The sequence below is a fragment of the Arvicola amphibius genome, chromosome 8 (genome assembly GCF_903992535.2).
Source record: "Arvicola amphibius chromosome 8, mArvAmp1.2, whole genome shotgun sequence".
Taxonomy (NCBI): domain Eukaryota; kingdom Metazoa; phylum Chordata; class Mammalia; order Rodentia; family Cricetidae; genus Arvicola; species Arvicola amphibius.
In genome coordinates this window covers 68,216,932-68,235,262 of record NC_052054.1, presented here as the reverse complement: position 1 = coordinate 68,235,262, position 18,331 = coordinate 68,216,932, and the positions used below count along the sequence as shown (strand labels likewise).

The 18,331-nt window shown below is 42.9% G+C and overlaps 1 protein-coding gene across 5 annotated transcripts; it reads left to right on the top strand.

The window, feature by feature from the left end:
- The first annotated feature begins 4,552 nt into the window (after positions 1-4,552).
- LOC119821477 (zinc finger protein 883-like) lies at positions 4,553-16,823 on the top strand. 5 transcript variants are annotated; one of them, XM_038340523.1, is made up of 4 exons: positions 4,553-4,622; positions 5,342-5,380; positions 8,148-8,274; positions 14,425-16,823. In XM_038340523.1, the coding sequence occupies exons 2-4, from the start codon at positions 5,366-5,368 to the stop codon at positions 16,203-16,205; spliced, it is 1,923 nt and encodes a 640-aa protein (XP_038196451.1). In that variant the 5' UTR covers positions 4,553-4,622; positions 5,342-5,365; the 3' UTR covers positions 16,206-16,823. The 5 variants fall into 5 exon arrangements, with proteins under 5 accessions (XP_038196451.1, XP_038196450.1, XP_038196453.1 ...); XM_038340522.1 differs by having other exon boundaries at positions 4,559-4,742; XM_038340525.2 differs by having other exon boundaries at positions 4,559-4,742; positions 5,342-5,574.
- The last annotated feature ends 1,508 nt before the right edge of the window (positions 16,824-18,331 follow it).

Genomic DNA, 18,331 nt, shown 5'->3' with positions numbered 1-18,331 from the left:
TAATAAATGGAACCTCCTAAAGCTGAAAAACTTCTGTAAAACAAAGGACACTATAAGACAAACAGAAGCCTACAGAATGGAAAAAGCTCTTCATCAACCTTACATCAGATGGAGGACTGATATCCAAACTATATAAAGAACTCAAGAAATTAGACATAAAAATACCAAATAATCCCATTGAAAAAATGGAGCAAAAATTTAAAAAGAGAATTCTCAACAGAAGAATATCAAATGGCCAAAATACACTTGAAGAATTGTTCATCATCACTAGCTATCAGGGAAATGCAAATCAAAATGACTCTGAGATATGTATTACATCTGTCAGAATGGCTAAGATCAAAGACATAAATGATGTGGAGAGGATGTGGAGTAAGGGGAACACTCATCCACTGCTCGTGGAAATGCAAACTTGTACAACCACTTTGGAAATCAGTATGACGGTTTTTCAGAAAATTGGGAATCAATCAACCTCAAGACACAACAATACTACACTTGGGCTCATAGCCCACAAGGACACTTGCTCAACTATGTTCATAGAAACATTATTCAAAATAATCAGAATCTGGAAATAACCTAGATGCCCCTCAATTGAAGAATGGATGAAGAAAATGTGGTGCGTATACACAAAAGAATGTTACTCATTGGAGAAAACAATGACTTCGTGAAATTTTCAGGCAAATGATGTAACTAAATAAAGATCTTCCTGAGTGAGACCCAGAAAGACAAACATGGCATGCACTCATTCATAAGTAGATATTAGATATAAAGGAAAGGATAATCAGGCTAACAATCCTCAGCCCCAGAGAAACTAGGTAACAAGAAGGACCCTAAGAGGGATACATGTATCTCCCTGGGAAGAGGAAATAGATGAGTTGCTCTGGTAAACTGGAGATGGAGGGATAGGGTGGAAGAGATGGGGGAATGGGAACAGGAGAGATCAAGATGGTCAAGGTGGGGAAGATATGGAGGGAGGGAGTAATGAAAGAGATATGTTGATATAGGGGGCCATCATGGAGTTAGGGAGAAACCTGGTGCCAGGGAAACTCTCAGGAACCCACAAGAATGACCCCAGCTAGACTCCTAGCAATAGTGGAGAGGATGGCAGAATTGGCCATCCACTGTAATCAGATTGGTGACTACCCTAATTGTCATCAGAGAGCCTTTATCCAGTAACTGATGGAAGCAGATGCAGAGATCCTCAGCCAAGCTTTGGGCCAAGCCCCAGGAGTCCAATTGAAGAGAGGGAGGAGGGATTATATGAGCAAGGGGGGGTCAAGATCATGATGGAGAAAGCCACAGAGACAGCTGACCTGACCTTATTGGAGCTCGTGGATCCTGGACTGACTGCTAGTGAGCCAGAATGGGACCAACCTAGGCCTTCTGCTTCTGGTAACAGTTGTGTAGTTTGGTCTTTTGTGGGGTTTCCTAGCAATAGTGCCAGGATCTGTACTCAATGCATGAGTTGACTCTTTGTAACCTATTCCCTATGGTGGGATGCCTTGCCTAGCCTTGATGTAATGGGGAGCAGCTTGGTCCTACCTCAACTTGATGTGCCATGCTTTGTTGACTCCCAAGAGAGGCCTTACCTCTTCTGAATGGTGAAGGAAGGGGAGTGGATGGATAGGGGGGTAGGATGAAGGTGGGGGGAGGGAACAGGAGAAGGGGGGGTAAACTGTGGTTGATACATAAAATTAATTAATTAGCTAATTAATTAAAAATGCCTAGGGAAAATGCTTCTTAATTTCTTTTCCTTAATGTGGCCCTGACACATTTAGGGTACTTTGGGTCTACTATTAGTGCATTCAAACCAACTGCTTCTTTATAGTCTGTCTTTCCAAATTTATCTGACAATTGTCCCAGAGATACCTTATAAAGTTCACTTGTCGCTGAAAGTGGTAGCACAATATTTTAATCTCATCACTCAGGATACAGATGTAGGTAGATTTCTGTGAGTTGGGAGTCAGCCTGGTCTACACAGTAAGTTCCAGGCCAGCTAGGGCTACACAGTAAATAAATTAATGTTTTTTTTTAAATCGTTTTTCACAAAGGGGAAGTCTGTATGCATTAAATACTTGCTGAATGAGCATGGGATATGAGTTGGGGACACACACACACACACACACACCACAATTCATAAATGAATAAACCTAAGGAAGAGAGAGGGGGAGGGAGAGAGAGAAAGAGGACCAACATGGTAGCTCAGTGGGTAAAGGCACTTAGCACCAACCCTGAGAACTTGAACTAACTAACCCCAGGACACACACAGTGGAAGACAGTGGATCATTAAGTCGATCATTAAGACTTATGGATAATTAACTCCATTAAGTTATCCTGACCATAACTGTTGTGGCCTGTGCTCAATGCCATGGGGTGGGCTGCAAACTCCATCATAGGATCAGTAAATGATTTGCGAATACCTGATCAGTCAGCATGAGAAGTACAAAGTGATAAACCCATTAATTTATTCATTGTTTTTCCATCTCATTTTTTTTAAAGAAAAGGGTAGGTAAAGTTGGGAACGTAGGAGGTGGCAAGGAGCTCCTGGTCCTTCACAGAAGTACATGGGAGGAATCAGAGTTTAGACTTGGGATTCCTGGGTTATAACTTATGCAAGTATCTCTACCTGCCACTTTGTCTGGAGCCCAGGAATTCTAATTTGTGCATAGAGTATGTGTATGTGTGTGTGTATGTGTGTGTGACCTTTTTACTGTTATAAAATACATGTAACATAAATGTTAGCACTACACTCATCTAAAGTATGGGATTGAGCAAGGTTTAGTGTGACACATCTTTAGTCCTAGCACCTGCGAGTTAGAAGCAGAAGGATAAGGAGTTCAAGATGATCCTCGACTAAATAGCAAGTTCAAGGGTGGCCTGCATTACATGAGACCTTGTCCAAAAGTAAAATAAAATAAACTGGTGGGGCTGGGCCCGGTCTCTATTGCCAGAATTCAGGAGGCAGAGAATGAGATCAAAGCCATGCACCACCACACCTGGCTCACTTCTATATATTTGGTAGAAATGATATCAAACAACATGCTGCATTTTGCATCAGGCTGCCTTCATGTAACATAATTTTTTATATTGATCTATATCGTAGCTTGTTTCAATGTCTGATTTCTTTACATTAAAGCCCATTCTCATATTCAAATGCTATTTTTTATTTCTCTTTTTATGATACTTCCAAATAATTTCCAATACATTTAGGGTATTTTAATATGATTTTATTGTTTGCAAATTATTCTTTAAATAATGTCACTTCATTTTATATTTTATTTAATTTTTATTCTTTCTTTGTTTTCTTTTTAAGTGATTTAGTGCATGCCTAACATGTGCAAGTCCTGGGTTTGATCTCCAGTAATACACACACACACACACACACACACAATCCTATGGAATCTTTCTTTGATGAGCACCTCAAAACCAATCTAGAAAAAGCACTTCCTCAATGAAAGTGTTTTTCTGAGTCCCCTTGTCTAGAGATGAATTGCTCCCTCTCCCAGTTCTGTGATGAGGAGGGAAGAGCTAAAACAGCCCAAGAATAAAATTAGTCACGTGTCCTTAAAAAACAGCTTGAAAGTGAACATTGCCAACAGACTCTACCGCTGTTTATCCTGATATGAAAATGCCTGCAATGGGCCAGGCATGATGGTGCACACCTTGAAACCCAGCACTCCAGAGGCAGAGCCAGGAGAATCTCTAAGAGTTCGAGAACCGCCTGGTTTACAGACTGAGTTACAGGACAGTCAGAGTTATGAAGTGAGTCCTTGTCTCAAAAAAACAAACAAATAATAAATAAATAAATTCATGCAGTGAGAAAAATATGTTCCGCCTTGGGATGCTCATCTTAGTGGAGAAAGCTCAGGCAGAAACCTCCGCCACTGTCTCGCCTTCCCTGCCAGTTTCTGCCAGATGTGGTGGTGTTTGTTCTTTTCTTTCCCGACGAAATCGTCACCTGAGGAGACACTGCTATGCCTGGGACCCTCCACATTGGGAACACCAGCTGGCTGCCTTGTCCATTTCGGCTGGGAGTTTTCAGATTCCAAACTGATGTGTTTATATTTCTCTATCTCTTGCTGTTTATTTTTACTTTGGCTTACTCTATACTTAACTCAAAAGGCAAAGAGAGGTTTACAAAATCTTGCAAAAAGGCTGTGTACAGGTTTTCCCGTCTGCCATTTTAATTTCTAAATTTGCGCTAAATTACCTCTATTTAAAACATACCGCAATGTCCATCATCTTTCGTTAAGAAGCAACAAATTCCTTCACTAAACATGGTCATGGATATGCCAGCGTCTGGCGTGCTTTTACGTTATGAATACGTATAGGTTTCCCCAAATAAAATCCCCACTCTTCCTTTACTGAAGAAGTAGTCAGAAATAAGTAGAGACTTCAAAGGATGGACCAAGGGTTGACATTGTCTTTTGGAGCAGTAGGAACTACATTACCCATAATGCCAAGAGGAGCGTTGCAAATGTTGAGCCAATGACAGTAGTTTCAGACTGGCAGGACAGACAGGCACTGGGCGGGACTTCCTACATTGCGTCCTGTCCATGGTTTAACTTCCCAGGGGTAGATTGTTGAAGGAATCTGAGCTTTTAGATCGCCAAGTTGGACTCAAGGTAAGAGAGCTAGCTGGCTCGCAGTGACGGCCGATGAGACCACCGGCCGCGGTGATGGCCGTGTGCGGGCCCCAGCAACATCAGCAGAGTCCGATGGCGACTCAGAAGCACCCGGCTCAGGTGAGTGCGGCGTGCTAGGCGCCCCCACCCCCAGACACTGGAGTCCTAGAGCCTGTTGAGCGCCCCCCACCCACGCCACCCCCGCTCAGCTCACGCCCCGCTGGAAGAAACCCCTGAATCCAGAACAGTACCGAGCCTGTGGGCAGGGTCCCGATTTGTCATAACTAGTATAATGAGGCTTGGGAGAGAGGGACCAGAAGGAGATTGATTGACTGGTATGGGGAATATCATGTTTGGACACTTGAGCTGGAAGCATTCTCGCTTTAAAAAATGTCAAAGTGGAGCGTATTATTTACGTCCTCAGGGACCTAGGAGCCGGCAGAACTGAGTGGTAGATGAATGCGGTCAGAGGCTATTCAGAATATTCCAAAAGCTGCACAGAGCTAAAACGAGTTGGAAGGGGATCCATCCATAAGGAGCCTAGGGAAGGCTAAGTTTTGTGCAACCCCATAGCTGGCTCGGCGTTTGTGCACTAAGGTTTAGAGATAGTTTAGGCATACAAAGGTCAGAAAGATCTGGGACTGGACAGCGGTCACGGAAAGGCCTGAACCCATGAAACCGTACCGTGGTGCTTGACTCTTACAACTTTCTTCCCACAGATAACGAGGCCCACAGAAACACATATGGTCTGTACACAGGTGAGTGAGGAGTGCTCCAAAACCTCACCAGTGTGGTCCCACTCCTTGTCTCAAGTTGGTAGTAGAGTTCAATTTTGTGGGACTTCATAAGAGTGGGTTGTACAGTCCAGCATGGAAGCGCACCCCTGTAATCTCAACACTTGGGAAGACAGAGGCAAGAGGACCACAAGTTCAAAGCCAGCCTGGACTACGTGGTGAGAACCTGAGAAAGACAGAGTGGTTGGTAAGATAACTCAGCAAGTAAAGGCACTTGCCACCAAACCAGAGGACCGAACTCAATCCCTAAAACCTCCATGGTAGAAGGAGAGAACTGGCTCCTGCAGATTGCCCCCACATATATGTGCACGCACGCGCGCACAAACACACACACACACACACACACCACAATTCATAAATGAATAAACCTAAGGAAGAGAGAGAGAGACAGGACCAGCATGGTAGCTCAGTGGGTAAAGGCGCTTAGCACCAAACCTGGGAACTTGAACTAACTACCCCCAGGACACACACAGTGGAAGACAGTGGATCAACTCCATTAAGTTATCTTGACCTCCGCATGCTGTTTCACACACACGAAAACTCACACAATTATTAAATAAATAAATACCAAAAGAGGGATATTGAGATTTCAAAATCCGTAGTGGAGTTGTCAGCTGCTAGCTAGTCATACAAATCTGAAACTCTGGGAAAGATTAGTCCTAGAGACACCCCAAATGGTGAAGGCTTATTTTTCCCTGACTTTCAGTTAGGAAATGGAATTGGGTCTTTTTCATTTTATTTTTTGTTCTTCACTTCTTTATGTTCTAAAGGCTGTTTTGTTTTTGTTTGTTTGTTTTTAACACCTTGGGTCAGCTACTACTCCTGCCTCAGCCTTCTAAGTGCTTAGACTATGAGTGTGCACATCATGCCCAGAAGGAACGTGATCTTGATAGGAATGCCATTAGCAGAAAAAAGGTGAGAGCCATGGCTAGATCTGATGACTGAGCGGCATCTAGCTGGAGATATAAACATTATTAGCACACCTAAGGGAGTGGAGGAGCTGTCGGAACCACGGGAGAATGTAGCTGATCTAGTAGCTGGCCAAGGCTTCCATAGGAAGCATGGAACACACCTCAGGTTAAAAAAACCAACTGGGGGGTGGGGGGCTGGAGAGATGGCTCAGAGGTTAAGAGTATTGCCTGCTCTTCCAAAGGTCCTGAGTTCAATTCCCAGCAACCACATGGTGGCTCATAACCATCTGTAAAGGGTTCTGGTGCCCTCTTCTGGCCTGCAGGCATACACACAGACAGAATATTGTATATATAACAAATAAATTAATATAAAAAAACCAACTTGGAATCAGTGAGGTAACATCACACAATGGCTAGTATGAGTGTCTGTGTACACACACACACACACACACACACACACACACACGCCTCACCAGCAGTTAGGAGGGATCCTTGGGTATCTGAGAAGGTTCTTTCAGACAGATGGGGTGTCGGGGGCACAGATGTTTATCTAGGAAGTATTCTGGAGAGGAGGGCTTGTGTAGATATTCAGTGGAGTTTAGTTAGAGGAAGCCTGTGAGAGGTGGGGTGGCATTGAGTGCCTCACAAGTGGGAAACCAACCTGTCATTCCCCAGGTCATAATGGTGGCTAGCATTGGAGCAAGTAACAAAGTCACCCATAAAGGCACTGAGAAAGATGACAGTAGCTCCTGACACTAGAAAGTCTCTTACTTCCATTTAGGAAGCTTTTTCTAGATACCTTCTGCTAAACAATGCCCAGGCAGATGCCTCTGGTATGTATAGGGTCTGGGGTTTCAGGTGCCTGTGGGGGTGAGCTGTATAGGAAAGGTATGGAGTAAGAAGAAACACACAGCAGTAGGAAATGTTAGCTCGATACCTGCAGGCCTTGGGATTTGGATGACAGGCAATGTCTTACTTGGTTTTGTGGGGGAATCCTAGGAAAATTGCTTGACCAAAGACAGGCCAGCTAGACTTTGTGAGCTGTCTCTGTCAGTTAACGAGTTAAAGACAGGAAAAAGAGATCAGAACAGAACTAAGTTTACTGATAAGCTTCTCAGACTCTTCAAGTACATGGAGGGGGACATTCATACCCGAGTACCATTATCTCTAAACATGTGTGAAATTATCTGGGTTCAGGGTGCCCCACCCCCAGCTGCACACCCCCTTTCTATTGGTCGATAGGTAAATCATACCCTTTCAATAGCGAATGAGTCTCAGCCTCTGTCTATGAGCAAGGAAACCATTGCAATAGGTCCCTGCCGTGACCTAGTTTGTAAGCAAGGAAGCAGCTGTAATAGGGTCCCTTCCCTTAGTGCATGAGTAACTGTGGACGGGCTGGGATAAGAGTGGGCGCCCCAACCCCTTCTGCTCTCTGTGGTTTGACAAGCACAGAGAGACCCACCACGTGCAAAGGAAAATGAGCTGGTGTAGAGGAGTCAAAACTGACCGCCTGTTGCTTAGGGAGAAAAAAAAAGAAAAATTTAAATCCCTCACACTGTGATTTTATGTTCCACCTTCTCCAATCCTTAGGGCCCATAGCCTCAAAAGAAGTTTTGGTAGCCTTGTTATTGGCAGGTCCAATAGCTACTCCCCCCTCACCTTTCTCTGGGTGCATTGGGAGGTCATGGTGATCTAGGAATGAGGTCACAGGTGAGTCTGTGTGTTGGGCTTTCTTTCTTCTCAAGAGGACAGTAAGAAAAGGGAGGAAAACTAGGAATCCTAAAAGAAGTTTTTCATTGATGGACTTGCCCCCATCACAGGACTGCATGACCTTTGAAGACGTGGCTGTGTACTTCTGCCAGGAAGAGTGGGAGCTCCTGGATGAAACGCAGAGGCTCCTGTATCTCGATGTGATGCTGGAGAACTTTGCCCTGATATCCTCACTAGGTAAGGCCCCGTACCTCCCCTGTGTCTTGGTTCCCATCTGTCTCCTCCTAGAACCAGAGCTCTGCCCTTTCCACGATCAAGCTGTAGGCCTCTTGACTTCCCTATTCTCTCAGCAGGTATGTTATGCATATCAGTGCTGAGCTATGGGCACTGCCCTGAGCAGCCCTAACACCTGCCACCGGGTGGCAGAAGTCCCACCGTCAGGGTAATGTTTCTTTTCTGTGGCTTTGATAAAATATCTTGACCAAAGCAACATGAGGGAGAAAGGCTTTGTTTAGACTCAACAATTCCACATTATACTCCATCACGGCTGAGATGTCACAGCAGTTTGAGAAAACTAGTCACATCGCACCGACAGTCGAGAGCAGAGAACAGTGAGTTAATGCATGACAGTGTTCAGCTTATTTTCTCATTCATAGTCAGTCTAGGACTGCCAAGCCCAGGGAATGGTGACACCCATAACGGGCAGCTTATCCACCTCGATTAAGGTATTACAGACATGCCAGTGGGCGTTTTCCAGGTCATCCGAGACTGTGTTAAATTGACAGTTAACAATAACCACAGCTTCTAAAGTGACATTGCCCTTTCCTTGGCCAGATGGCCATGTTCATATCCATAATTCCTTTATCTCCAAGTTTTTTTCCCCTTCTACCTGGTGTCTGATAACTAACTGTCCCTTTCAGGAATTTCATATGTTATGCTTCTTAGTGCTTATGTGGACTGAGGACTGTTGTACAAGACCCTCTATCCAGACCTCTCTAAAATACTGATCTTTTTTATTAACCATCACTCATCTGTCTTGTCTTTCTTTAAGACTTATATTATCTATCTCCTACGTAGTTAAACAACTTGGGGTTAGGAGAAAGTGCTGATTTCTTTCACAAGGTGGACATCCCAAAATGGTCACAACAGTTGCCTGTTCCTCGTGACTGAGAGCTGATGTAGGATATGACAGCCAGGTTGTGTTCAGATCAAGCCAGGAGTCTGCACTGTGTCTAACAGTGCTTTGATGTAAGTGTGTCGTGTGAAACAACTGCCTGCAGTTTGAGATGTCCCAGCCTCCTGTTCCATCACCATGCCTCCACTCTGCCACCATGGACACTTATGCCTCTGGAACTGTAATAAATCCTCTCAGAAATTGCCTTGGTCATTGTGTTTACTCACAGCAATGGAAAGTAACTGACATACGAACCAATAAGAAAGTAGTTATGGTGTCTAGGTTTTCATAACACTAAGAACCAAGCCTCTCTCTTCTCAGGTAGCTACTGATGTCCAATGATTCAGTTCATCTAGGAGTTCAAATAGATCACACAGTTTGTTTGTTTGTTGTTTGTTTGTTTGTTTGTTTTTTAAAAAAGCTGTTCCCACTTAAATGCAGGTTTTTAAAGTATTCGCTTGTAATGTAAGTCTCTTTGGTGTCTGTGATATTATTTCCCTGTTCATTTCTGATTTTGTTAATTTGGGTCATCTCTTTCCTTTGTTTAGGTGGCCCAAGGTCTGTGATTCTTTGTAGTGTTGTCTTTATTTCTATATTGTTAATTTCTTTCTGATTTTTATTATTTCTTAGTATTATTATTATCTTGAGTTCCTTCATTAAGTCATTGATTTGAACTATTTCTGATTTTTAATTCAGTCACTTAGAGCTGTACACTTTTCTCATGGGGCTATTTTTAGCGTGCGGGCATATATTCTTTTAATTTTATTTATGTATTTCTTAGGTATGAGTGCTCTGTCTGCACATGTGCTGGCATGCCAGAAGAGGGCATCAAATCCCATTATAGATGACTGTGAACTGCCATGTGGTTGCTGGGAATTGAACTCAGGATCTCTGGAAGAGCAGCCAGTTCTCTTAACGTCTGAGCCATCTCTCCAGCCCTAGAACTATTTTTAATGTGTCCCAGAGGTTTTTGTTGTATTGTGTTTTCATTTTCCTTTAGTTCTGGGAATTTTTTCTTTCTCTCTCTTCTTCTCCTGCCAGTCCAACACTCAATAATGCATTGAATTCTATTGAATTTGTGGTCTTACTAGAGATTTGTTTGCTGTTAGTTTTAAGTTTTATCACTTTATGGTCACATAAGATATATGGAGTTATTTCTGTTTTTCTTAATTTGCTAAGATTTGTTTTATGTCCAGGATATAGTCTATTTTAGGAAGTTTCTTGGTTCCACGCTGACCTGGAACCTGCCTCTGCCTCCTAGGTGTTTGCCTGGCTGGATTTTTTTTTTTTCTTGATCCATTCAGTCAGCCTATTCCATTGGAAAATTAAATCCCTTGTTAGTTAGACTTATTTAAAGGTGTCCATTGATTACAGTCATTCTTTTGCTGGCTGTGTCTTGGCAATGCTTATTCCTCTGTTTGTTCCCAAAGTATCGCTTCCCACATTATGTTTAGGGTTGATCCACTGGATATGAATTCTTTTAGCCTATTTGTATCAGAGAAAGTTCTTCTTTTTCCTTCAACTTTTTCTTTCTTGAACTATGAAATATAGTTTTGCTAGGTAATGTAGTCTAGGTTGCTGGTCATGATCTTTTAGAATTTGGAGTACATTGCTCTGGGCTCTTCTGGCTTTCAAAGTCTCCATTGAGAAATCAGCTGTTGTTCGGATGGCTTTTCCTTATATGCAACTTGGTGTGTTTTCTCATAGATTTTAATAGTCTTTCTTTATTCTATATATTTAGTGTTTTAACTATTATATGTCATGGGAAGGTTCTTTTCTGGTCTTGTCTACCTGGTGTTCTGTGTACTTTTGTATCTATATGAGTGTGTCTTTTCTTAGTTTAGGGAAGTTTCTCTAGGATTTTGTTGAAGATCTGGCCTATGCCATTGACCACAAATTCCTCTCCTTCATCTTTGTCTAAAAGATTGAAAAAACTAAATTTTAAAAATTAAAAAATAAATAAAATTCAAAGGATGGATCCTTTCATGGTGTCCTAGAGTTCCTGCATTTTCCTTTCCTGTGCTTTGCAATGTTCCCATGATCATTGTTTTTGTAGTCTAATTCTCCTGCTTCATCTTCAAAACACTGTATTCTGCCTTCCACGCTATCCATTCTATTTGTAAGGTTTTCCTTGAGCTTTCTATTTCTTGAGTTATCTTCAAGATCTGATATTTGGTCCTCTGTTTGATCCATTCTATGTGTAAGGCTTTTGCTAGCTTTTTAGATGTGTTGTTGAGTTTTTCAACTCCATCTTTATTTCATCTTGAGTTTTCTGTCTCTTTCCTAAATTCAGATTTCAAATCCTGAATTGTGTTTATGATTTCATTCAGCCACGTGTTTGTATTTTCTTAGACATCACTCAGGTGTTTATTGTTATCCTATTGAAGTTCAGTTTTCTTTAAACACCTTGAAGTCTTTGGTAAATTTTATGATTTTGATTTGGTTTTTGTTTTCCTAGTTTGTTTTTAGACAGGGTCTCACTATGTACCTCTGACTGTCCTGGAACTCAGTATTTGTAGGCCAGGCTAACCTCAGACTCTCAGCAGTGTGCCACCACACCTGATGGTGATACTCTCATACAATTCTGGATCCTGGGATTCATCTAGGTAATTCACATTAAAGAACATTTCTATCAGACTAGTGGTTTTGATGGGAGACATGCTGTCTTGGCCTTTCATAATGTTTTGTTTTTTCAGTGTGATCTAGGCACGTGGACTTATTTCTTTGGCTCTGTGTCTGATATGAGATTCTGTCCTGCCTTTGATTGTACAAGTATGGGATCTACAGGATGGAGCAAGGCCAGATAGAACTGGTACATGAGCTGTTTGGTTGATCCTAGGCTAGGCAAAGCCAATCTGAGGAGGACACTGGTCTGTAGCTAGCTAGGCCTTCGGGTACGGAGATGAATTTTCTTTTAAAATATACACAACATACATACACACATACCACACATACACACCACACACTCACACGCCACAGACACACCACACACCACACACACACACATATTATATATGTAATCATAGTACTATCATTTTCTACCATTTTTTTTCTTTTTTAATATTCCCCACTTCTGTGTATCTGTGTTTGGATTTCTGTTTGTGGAATTTGAGCTATTAATTTCTGAACCTTTGGTTTCTTTAGTTTCCATTTTTCGCACATCAGATGATCTTGGGAGGTAGGGAAGACCTGGGGTCTGCACCTTTTGTTTAGATATTTACTTGATGAGCTCCTCGTGTTAGGTATAGTCTCTATAGAAATGGTGACTGCTCCTAAGGTGTTCTACTTTCACATAACATGCTTGGACTCTGTATCTGGAAGAACAGTGGTCACTTTAGCTTTGTTTTGTGGTAACTTAATAGCCATGTTGACTAGGGGCCTTATGACCCCCTTTGCCACCATCTATAAAGTATGTTTTAAAGTCAGTGGGGAATGCCACTGAGGCTCAGTACCCAACAAAGTCCTCCATGCTACCCTTCACTGCCTACCTGTTGAGTGGGACCCTCTGTCATTTTAAATTGTAACCAGGGATACCTCACATTGTTTCTTCTGGAGCTTTCGTTCCCCCATCAGCTAGCCAATAGCCCTGAAAATTCCTGCAACTACAGCCCATCCTGTTCTTACCTTACTCTCTGGTCCCCAGAACCAAACAGGCCCAGAGACACACAAGTGGCCTGCAACCTTTAGACCCAAAGATACATGGAGAAAACCTAACACTTGCCAAACAATATGACCCGTTACAGTTCTAAGTTGAACAGTGCACAGACAAGTACCTACCAAAGTGCGTGCATGCCGGTGCTCAGAAAGGCAGTCGGGCAACACGTGTTAATCAGTACTTCAGGCAATAACTGTAGTAATCCAGGAAATGGCCTCTGCTCGACCACATGAGCAGCCCTGCCTGCTGTCGCACTTCCGCTAATACGCACCATGGGTTTTGATTTCTAGAGGTGACTGAATGGCAGCATGGAGAGGTGAGTGCTATTGAAAGGGGCTTTATTTCTGAGAGGGGGTGCACTGCATCGTTCAAGGATGTCGTGAGGAAACAGCAGGTGCTGAGGATGCAAATGCAAGGAAAGGACTGATTGGACGACAGATCATGTGCACTCGAGTGCAGGCCAGAAAATTGCAGCTCTTGAAGCTAGAGTTAGAGATGGTTCTGAGCTACCCAATGTGGAAAATGGAAGTCAAACTTGTGTCTTTTGGAAGAGCAGTGCTCACTCTTAACCACTGAGACATCTCTCCATCCCCAGGACAGGGCCTTTTTGTCTGGAATATGGCTGGGGTGGTTAGGGCAAAGAAGTCTATTCTTGGATATACAAACTCTGCAGACATGGTTTGCAGTGTCGGATCTGGGTTATTCTAATGGCCACTGAGCTATGTGTTTATTATTAAGTTTTATGCTAGCTATTAAGAATTGGCCTCCCTGCCCACATTATAAAGGAATGAAAAGGTTAGGAGAAAAACAGAGAAAAAGAGAGGGAGGACCAAAAAAGGGGGGGAGAAAAAGAGAGAGAGGATTTCATGATTAGGAGTTCTTGCTACTCTTGCAGAGAACCAGAGTTTGACTCCTGCCATGCCCATCAGGCAGCTTACAATCTACAAACCAGCTCCAGGAGATTTAACATCCTCTCTGGCCTGTATGCATGTGCACATATACACAGACACACTTATGTACACCACACATAGACAAAAATAAATCTTAAGGAAAAAAAGGAACTAAAGAAGTAGACATTGGAGAGATGTTTCTATTTAACATCTAGATAGTGCCTATAAGGGAAGAACTGGCTGTCTGCCTTTTAGTCTTTACTCTCCTCTCTTATGAAAACATTTAAATAATATTCCTTTTTTCCCCCACCAACCACAAAAATAAAACCAACCTGCAGATAGTTGGCTACAAGCAGATTGCTGGACACTCGCTAGTCTTTCAGAGAGATATCTGCCAAAGAGGGAGATTTGCTCTGAGAGATTAAATTGGTTTATGTCTTTTTCCTTTCTATCCGGTTGATAAAATTTTATAAAAGTAGCTAGAAGATGGGGTAAATATTTTTCTCATGTATCCTGTTAATCATAAGATGGTCTGGATATAAAGCTAAGCATATAGAATTTAAAATAAAAATATATAGTCACCCCTCATGATGAATTCAGTAAGGAGAATGAATGTAAAACATAATTGGTAATTCCAACCACAGTGAATATGTTCTCTGTTCTTGCAGTTTGTTGGCACGAAGCAGAGGCTGAAGAAGCTGCTTGTGCACCGAGTGTTTCACCAGCTGAAAAACCACAGGTCAGGACTCCAAAGGAGGGCCTGCCCACACAGAAGACTCATCCTTCTGACATCTGTGCCACAGTTCTGAAAGACATTTTACATCTGAATGACCTACCTGCGCAGAAACCATATTTGACTGAGGTGTGTGCAAACCTCCTGGACCAGAAGCATCATAGAGCCAAGAACTGGTTACAGAGAGATGTGGACTCCCTTGTGAAGAACTGTATATTCCATGTATCGGGGAACCCTTTCATCTGTAGTAAGATTGGAGAAAACTTCTCAGCTGTGTGGAATCTTCTCCAACCCCAGGCCCTTCCCAAAGGTGAGAATCCAAACAAAATTAAGTGTGGAAAGGCTTTTCACACTAATAAAAATAATTCTAAGTCGGATGAATATAAGAAACCTTCCAGCCCCCAGCACAGACTTCTTGAGAACCAGAGAGTTTGCAGTGAAAAGGAGGGGTTTGGATCTAGCAAACGTAAGCAAGACTTAAACAAGTACACACTTGTACCACCGCAGACAGACCAGACTGAAAAAAGACCATATGAGTGTCGTGACTGTGGAAAACTCTTTGGCCAAAAGGCCACGCTGAGAATACACCAGAGACGTCATACTGGAGAAAAACCATATACGTGTGGGGAATGTGGAAAGTCTTTCTGTCAGAGCTCCAACCTCAGCGAACACTGCAGAGTTCACAGTGGAGAGAGACCTTATGAGTGTGTAGAGTGTGGGAAAGCCTTCGGGTGCCACTCTAGTCTTCTCCGGCACCAGAGAACGCACACCGGAGAGTGGCCATATGAATGCCGTGACTGCGGAAGACTGTTCAGACAGGTCGTCAGCCTGATCACGCACCGGAGGACCCACACTACACACAAGCCTTACGAATGCGGACAGTGTGAGAAATCCTTTAGTCACAGAGCCACTCTCACTGTTCACCAGAGAGTGCACACAGGGGAAAAGCCCTATCGCTGTGAAGAGTGTGGGAAGTCCTTCAGCCAAAGTGCCAACCTCATTAAACACTCCAAAATTCATACTGGAGAAAAGCCTTATGAGTGTGGGGAGTGTGGCCTCTGCTTTCGGCAAAGAGCCACCCTCATGAAACACCAGAGAACCCACACTTCAGAAAGGCCTTACGAATGTAGGGAATGTGGTAAGTTCTTTAAACAATACTTCTACCTCATTGAACACCGTAGGATTCACACCACAACAGAATTTTATGAGTGCGAGCAGTGCGGGAAATCCTACACGCAAAAGGCCACCCTTGTCAGACACCAGAGAGTCCACACGGGAGAAAGTCCTTATAAATGCGAGGAATGTGGGAAAGCCTTTGAATACAAATCCAGACTTGATCGCCATCAGAGAACTCACACTGGGGAAAGGCCGTATGAGTGTGGCAAATGCGGGAAATTCTTCCGGGAGAGCTACAACCTAGCTGAACACCAGAAAATCCATACTAAAGCAAAGCCTTACAACTGTGATCAGTGTGGGAAATGTTTTAGCCGGAGAGCGGATCTGGTCAAACACCAGAGGGTTCACACTGGAGAACGGCCTTACACGTGTGGGGAATGTGGGAAGACCTTCAGTCGAACCACCAACCTTGTTCAGCACAGCAGAATCCACACTGGGGAGCGGCCGTATGAGTGTGACCAGTGTGGGAAATCTTTTAGCCAGGTTTCTACCCTCACCCGGCATCAGTTACTTCATGCTGGAGAAAGACCTTCTAAATAGAGCAAATGAGGCATATCTTAGACAGCCCTCTAGCACCACCTAACCACTCTAACACCAAAAATGTCACAGAAAGGCAGAAATTGTTGGAAATACCTCAACATGGGGTAGACATCACATCCTGGAAACCTGCGCTTGAAAACACCCTTAGACATCCCCAAAGTGTTGCGTTGTTGTTCACTGTCGCAGACTAGAGCCTCATACAGTCTTCAGAGAGGCAGAGTACCAAATGAGTTCCAGGCATGTGTAATATGTACTGAAGGGACCCTGCACGTTCTAGACAGCCTGTCTCCCTTGCCAGAACTAATTAACTGCCATCATGTCTCCTGAAAAGTGTCTCTCATCTAACAACTTGCATTGAGTGCATATTCCCCCCAACATAGTCTCCCCTTCCCTAATGAAAGCCTCAGTTGCCTGTGCCCTGAAAATGACCTTAATCCCTTCTTTTGGTTTGTTTTCTGCCTAAAAGGACTTGGTCTGGGTTTATCTGGAGGCTTCAGGAAGGATTATCTTTTTTTAATCTTTTGTCTCACACGATTCATGTAGCTGTTTCCATACTCCAAGATCACTAGCCAGTAACCTGATGTTTCGTGCAATAATAAAAGCCTTATGGTGATTTTTTTTTCGTGTACTTTTAATCAAGAGTTTCTATTCACAGCCTTAAGTGGGTAAAATACTACCATAGGCCCTGTTTGTATAGATTGGAACAGTGTTTGAGGCAGCTCCATTCATGTTTCAGTGGGGGTACTGTCGTGGGAAAGAGTACTTCTTATTTATGTTGCTTTCCAAGACCTTTAGTGGAACAAAGCAGAGTGTTTAGTCCCAGCTTTTTGCCTCAATGCCAGCTTTTGGTTTGTTTGTTGGGAGGAGGGTGTTTAGTTTGTTTTTAGACCACAAGTTACTTTGAAGGTCAGGTCAGTTGTTAGTGTTCTAAGAATAAATTAAAACGTACTCCATCATTCCTGTCATCATGATCTGACATGATGTCCAATTGCTGAATATTAATATGGACATTGATTAGTTGAGAGACAGAGTCTTTATATATGAGAACAAAGACAAAGACCACTGGTATTGCATTCTGGAAAATAATTTGCCCATATCTTGTGTCCTGAAATTTTAAATGGGTCTGAATTCAGGCTGTGACATAATAATTTCTGGCTGCTTACAGCAGGATTTACTATAAGAAACATCAGCATAACGCAGAGCATGAAGATTCAAAAGCTACAGTTTTGCCAGAAACCAAATGTGTTGGAGTTGCAGACAGCAGCCATAGTTGCTAATGGGAACCATAAAAGAAGCCAAGCATTCCATTGCTAGGGCATAGAAAAAATGCCTTGAAGGCTCCAGGCTGTTCAACTAAAACTCATGGGAGTTTTAAAGGGCGCTGCTAAGGTTTTGTAAAGAATTGCTTAGGGAGATGCTTTACTGGGTCCAGGCTACTGCGATTGTGAACCAAGGAGACTGCGGTTCTGCTTGAACTAGCAGCATTGATACCATTGGCATAGTGCTCCTTTTACAGGCAGGCAGAAGTTATAATGTTGTGAGGGCTTCCATCAAGTCCAGAGAATAGCTTGTGATGCTAACTACTGTGGGCCAAGGTCAGTTTCCTCAGACGCCTCTGACAGGGAGATTCATGGAGCTTGCAAAGTTAAGACTGAAGTGCATGTTGCATGCGGGAACATGGGATGTCTGCCAAGGAAAACTGCCAGGACCAATTAGAACCAGTCCAATGGAGGCTATGCAGGCTTCAGATAACAGGGCCTTAGGAAATACTCAAGTGTTTTGGATCTCAAGTGATGGCAGTGTGTGTTTCTGATACCAGAAATGAGGCTACAGGGTTTCCATTCAATTGCTTTGTTTTTCTCTCCTTTGTTCCCATTCTTCCCTTCTAAGGTCCAATTCTTCCCTTTTGAAATAGGAATGGTTACATTGCGCCATTGTAGTTTGGACTTACATAATCTTCTTTTGGGTTTATTTGGCTCAGTTAAGTGTTTACCTTTGCTCTCAGAAGAAACTTTGAGCTTCTGAACAGTATTGAAACTGTTGAGATTGAAGACAGTTGAAGTGGCGCTAAATGCATTTTGCATCATAAGATGGCAGTGAGCCTTTGGGAGCCAGGAATGGAATTT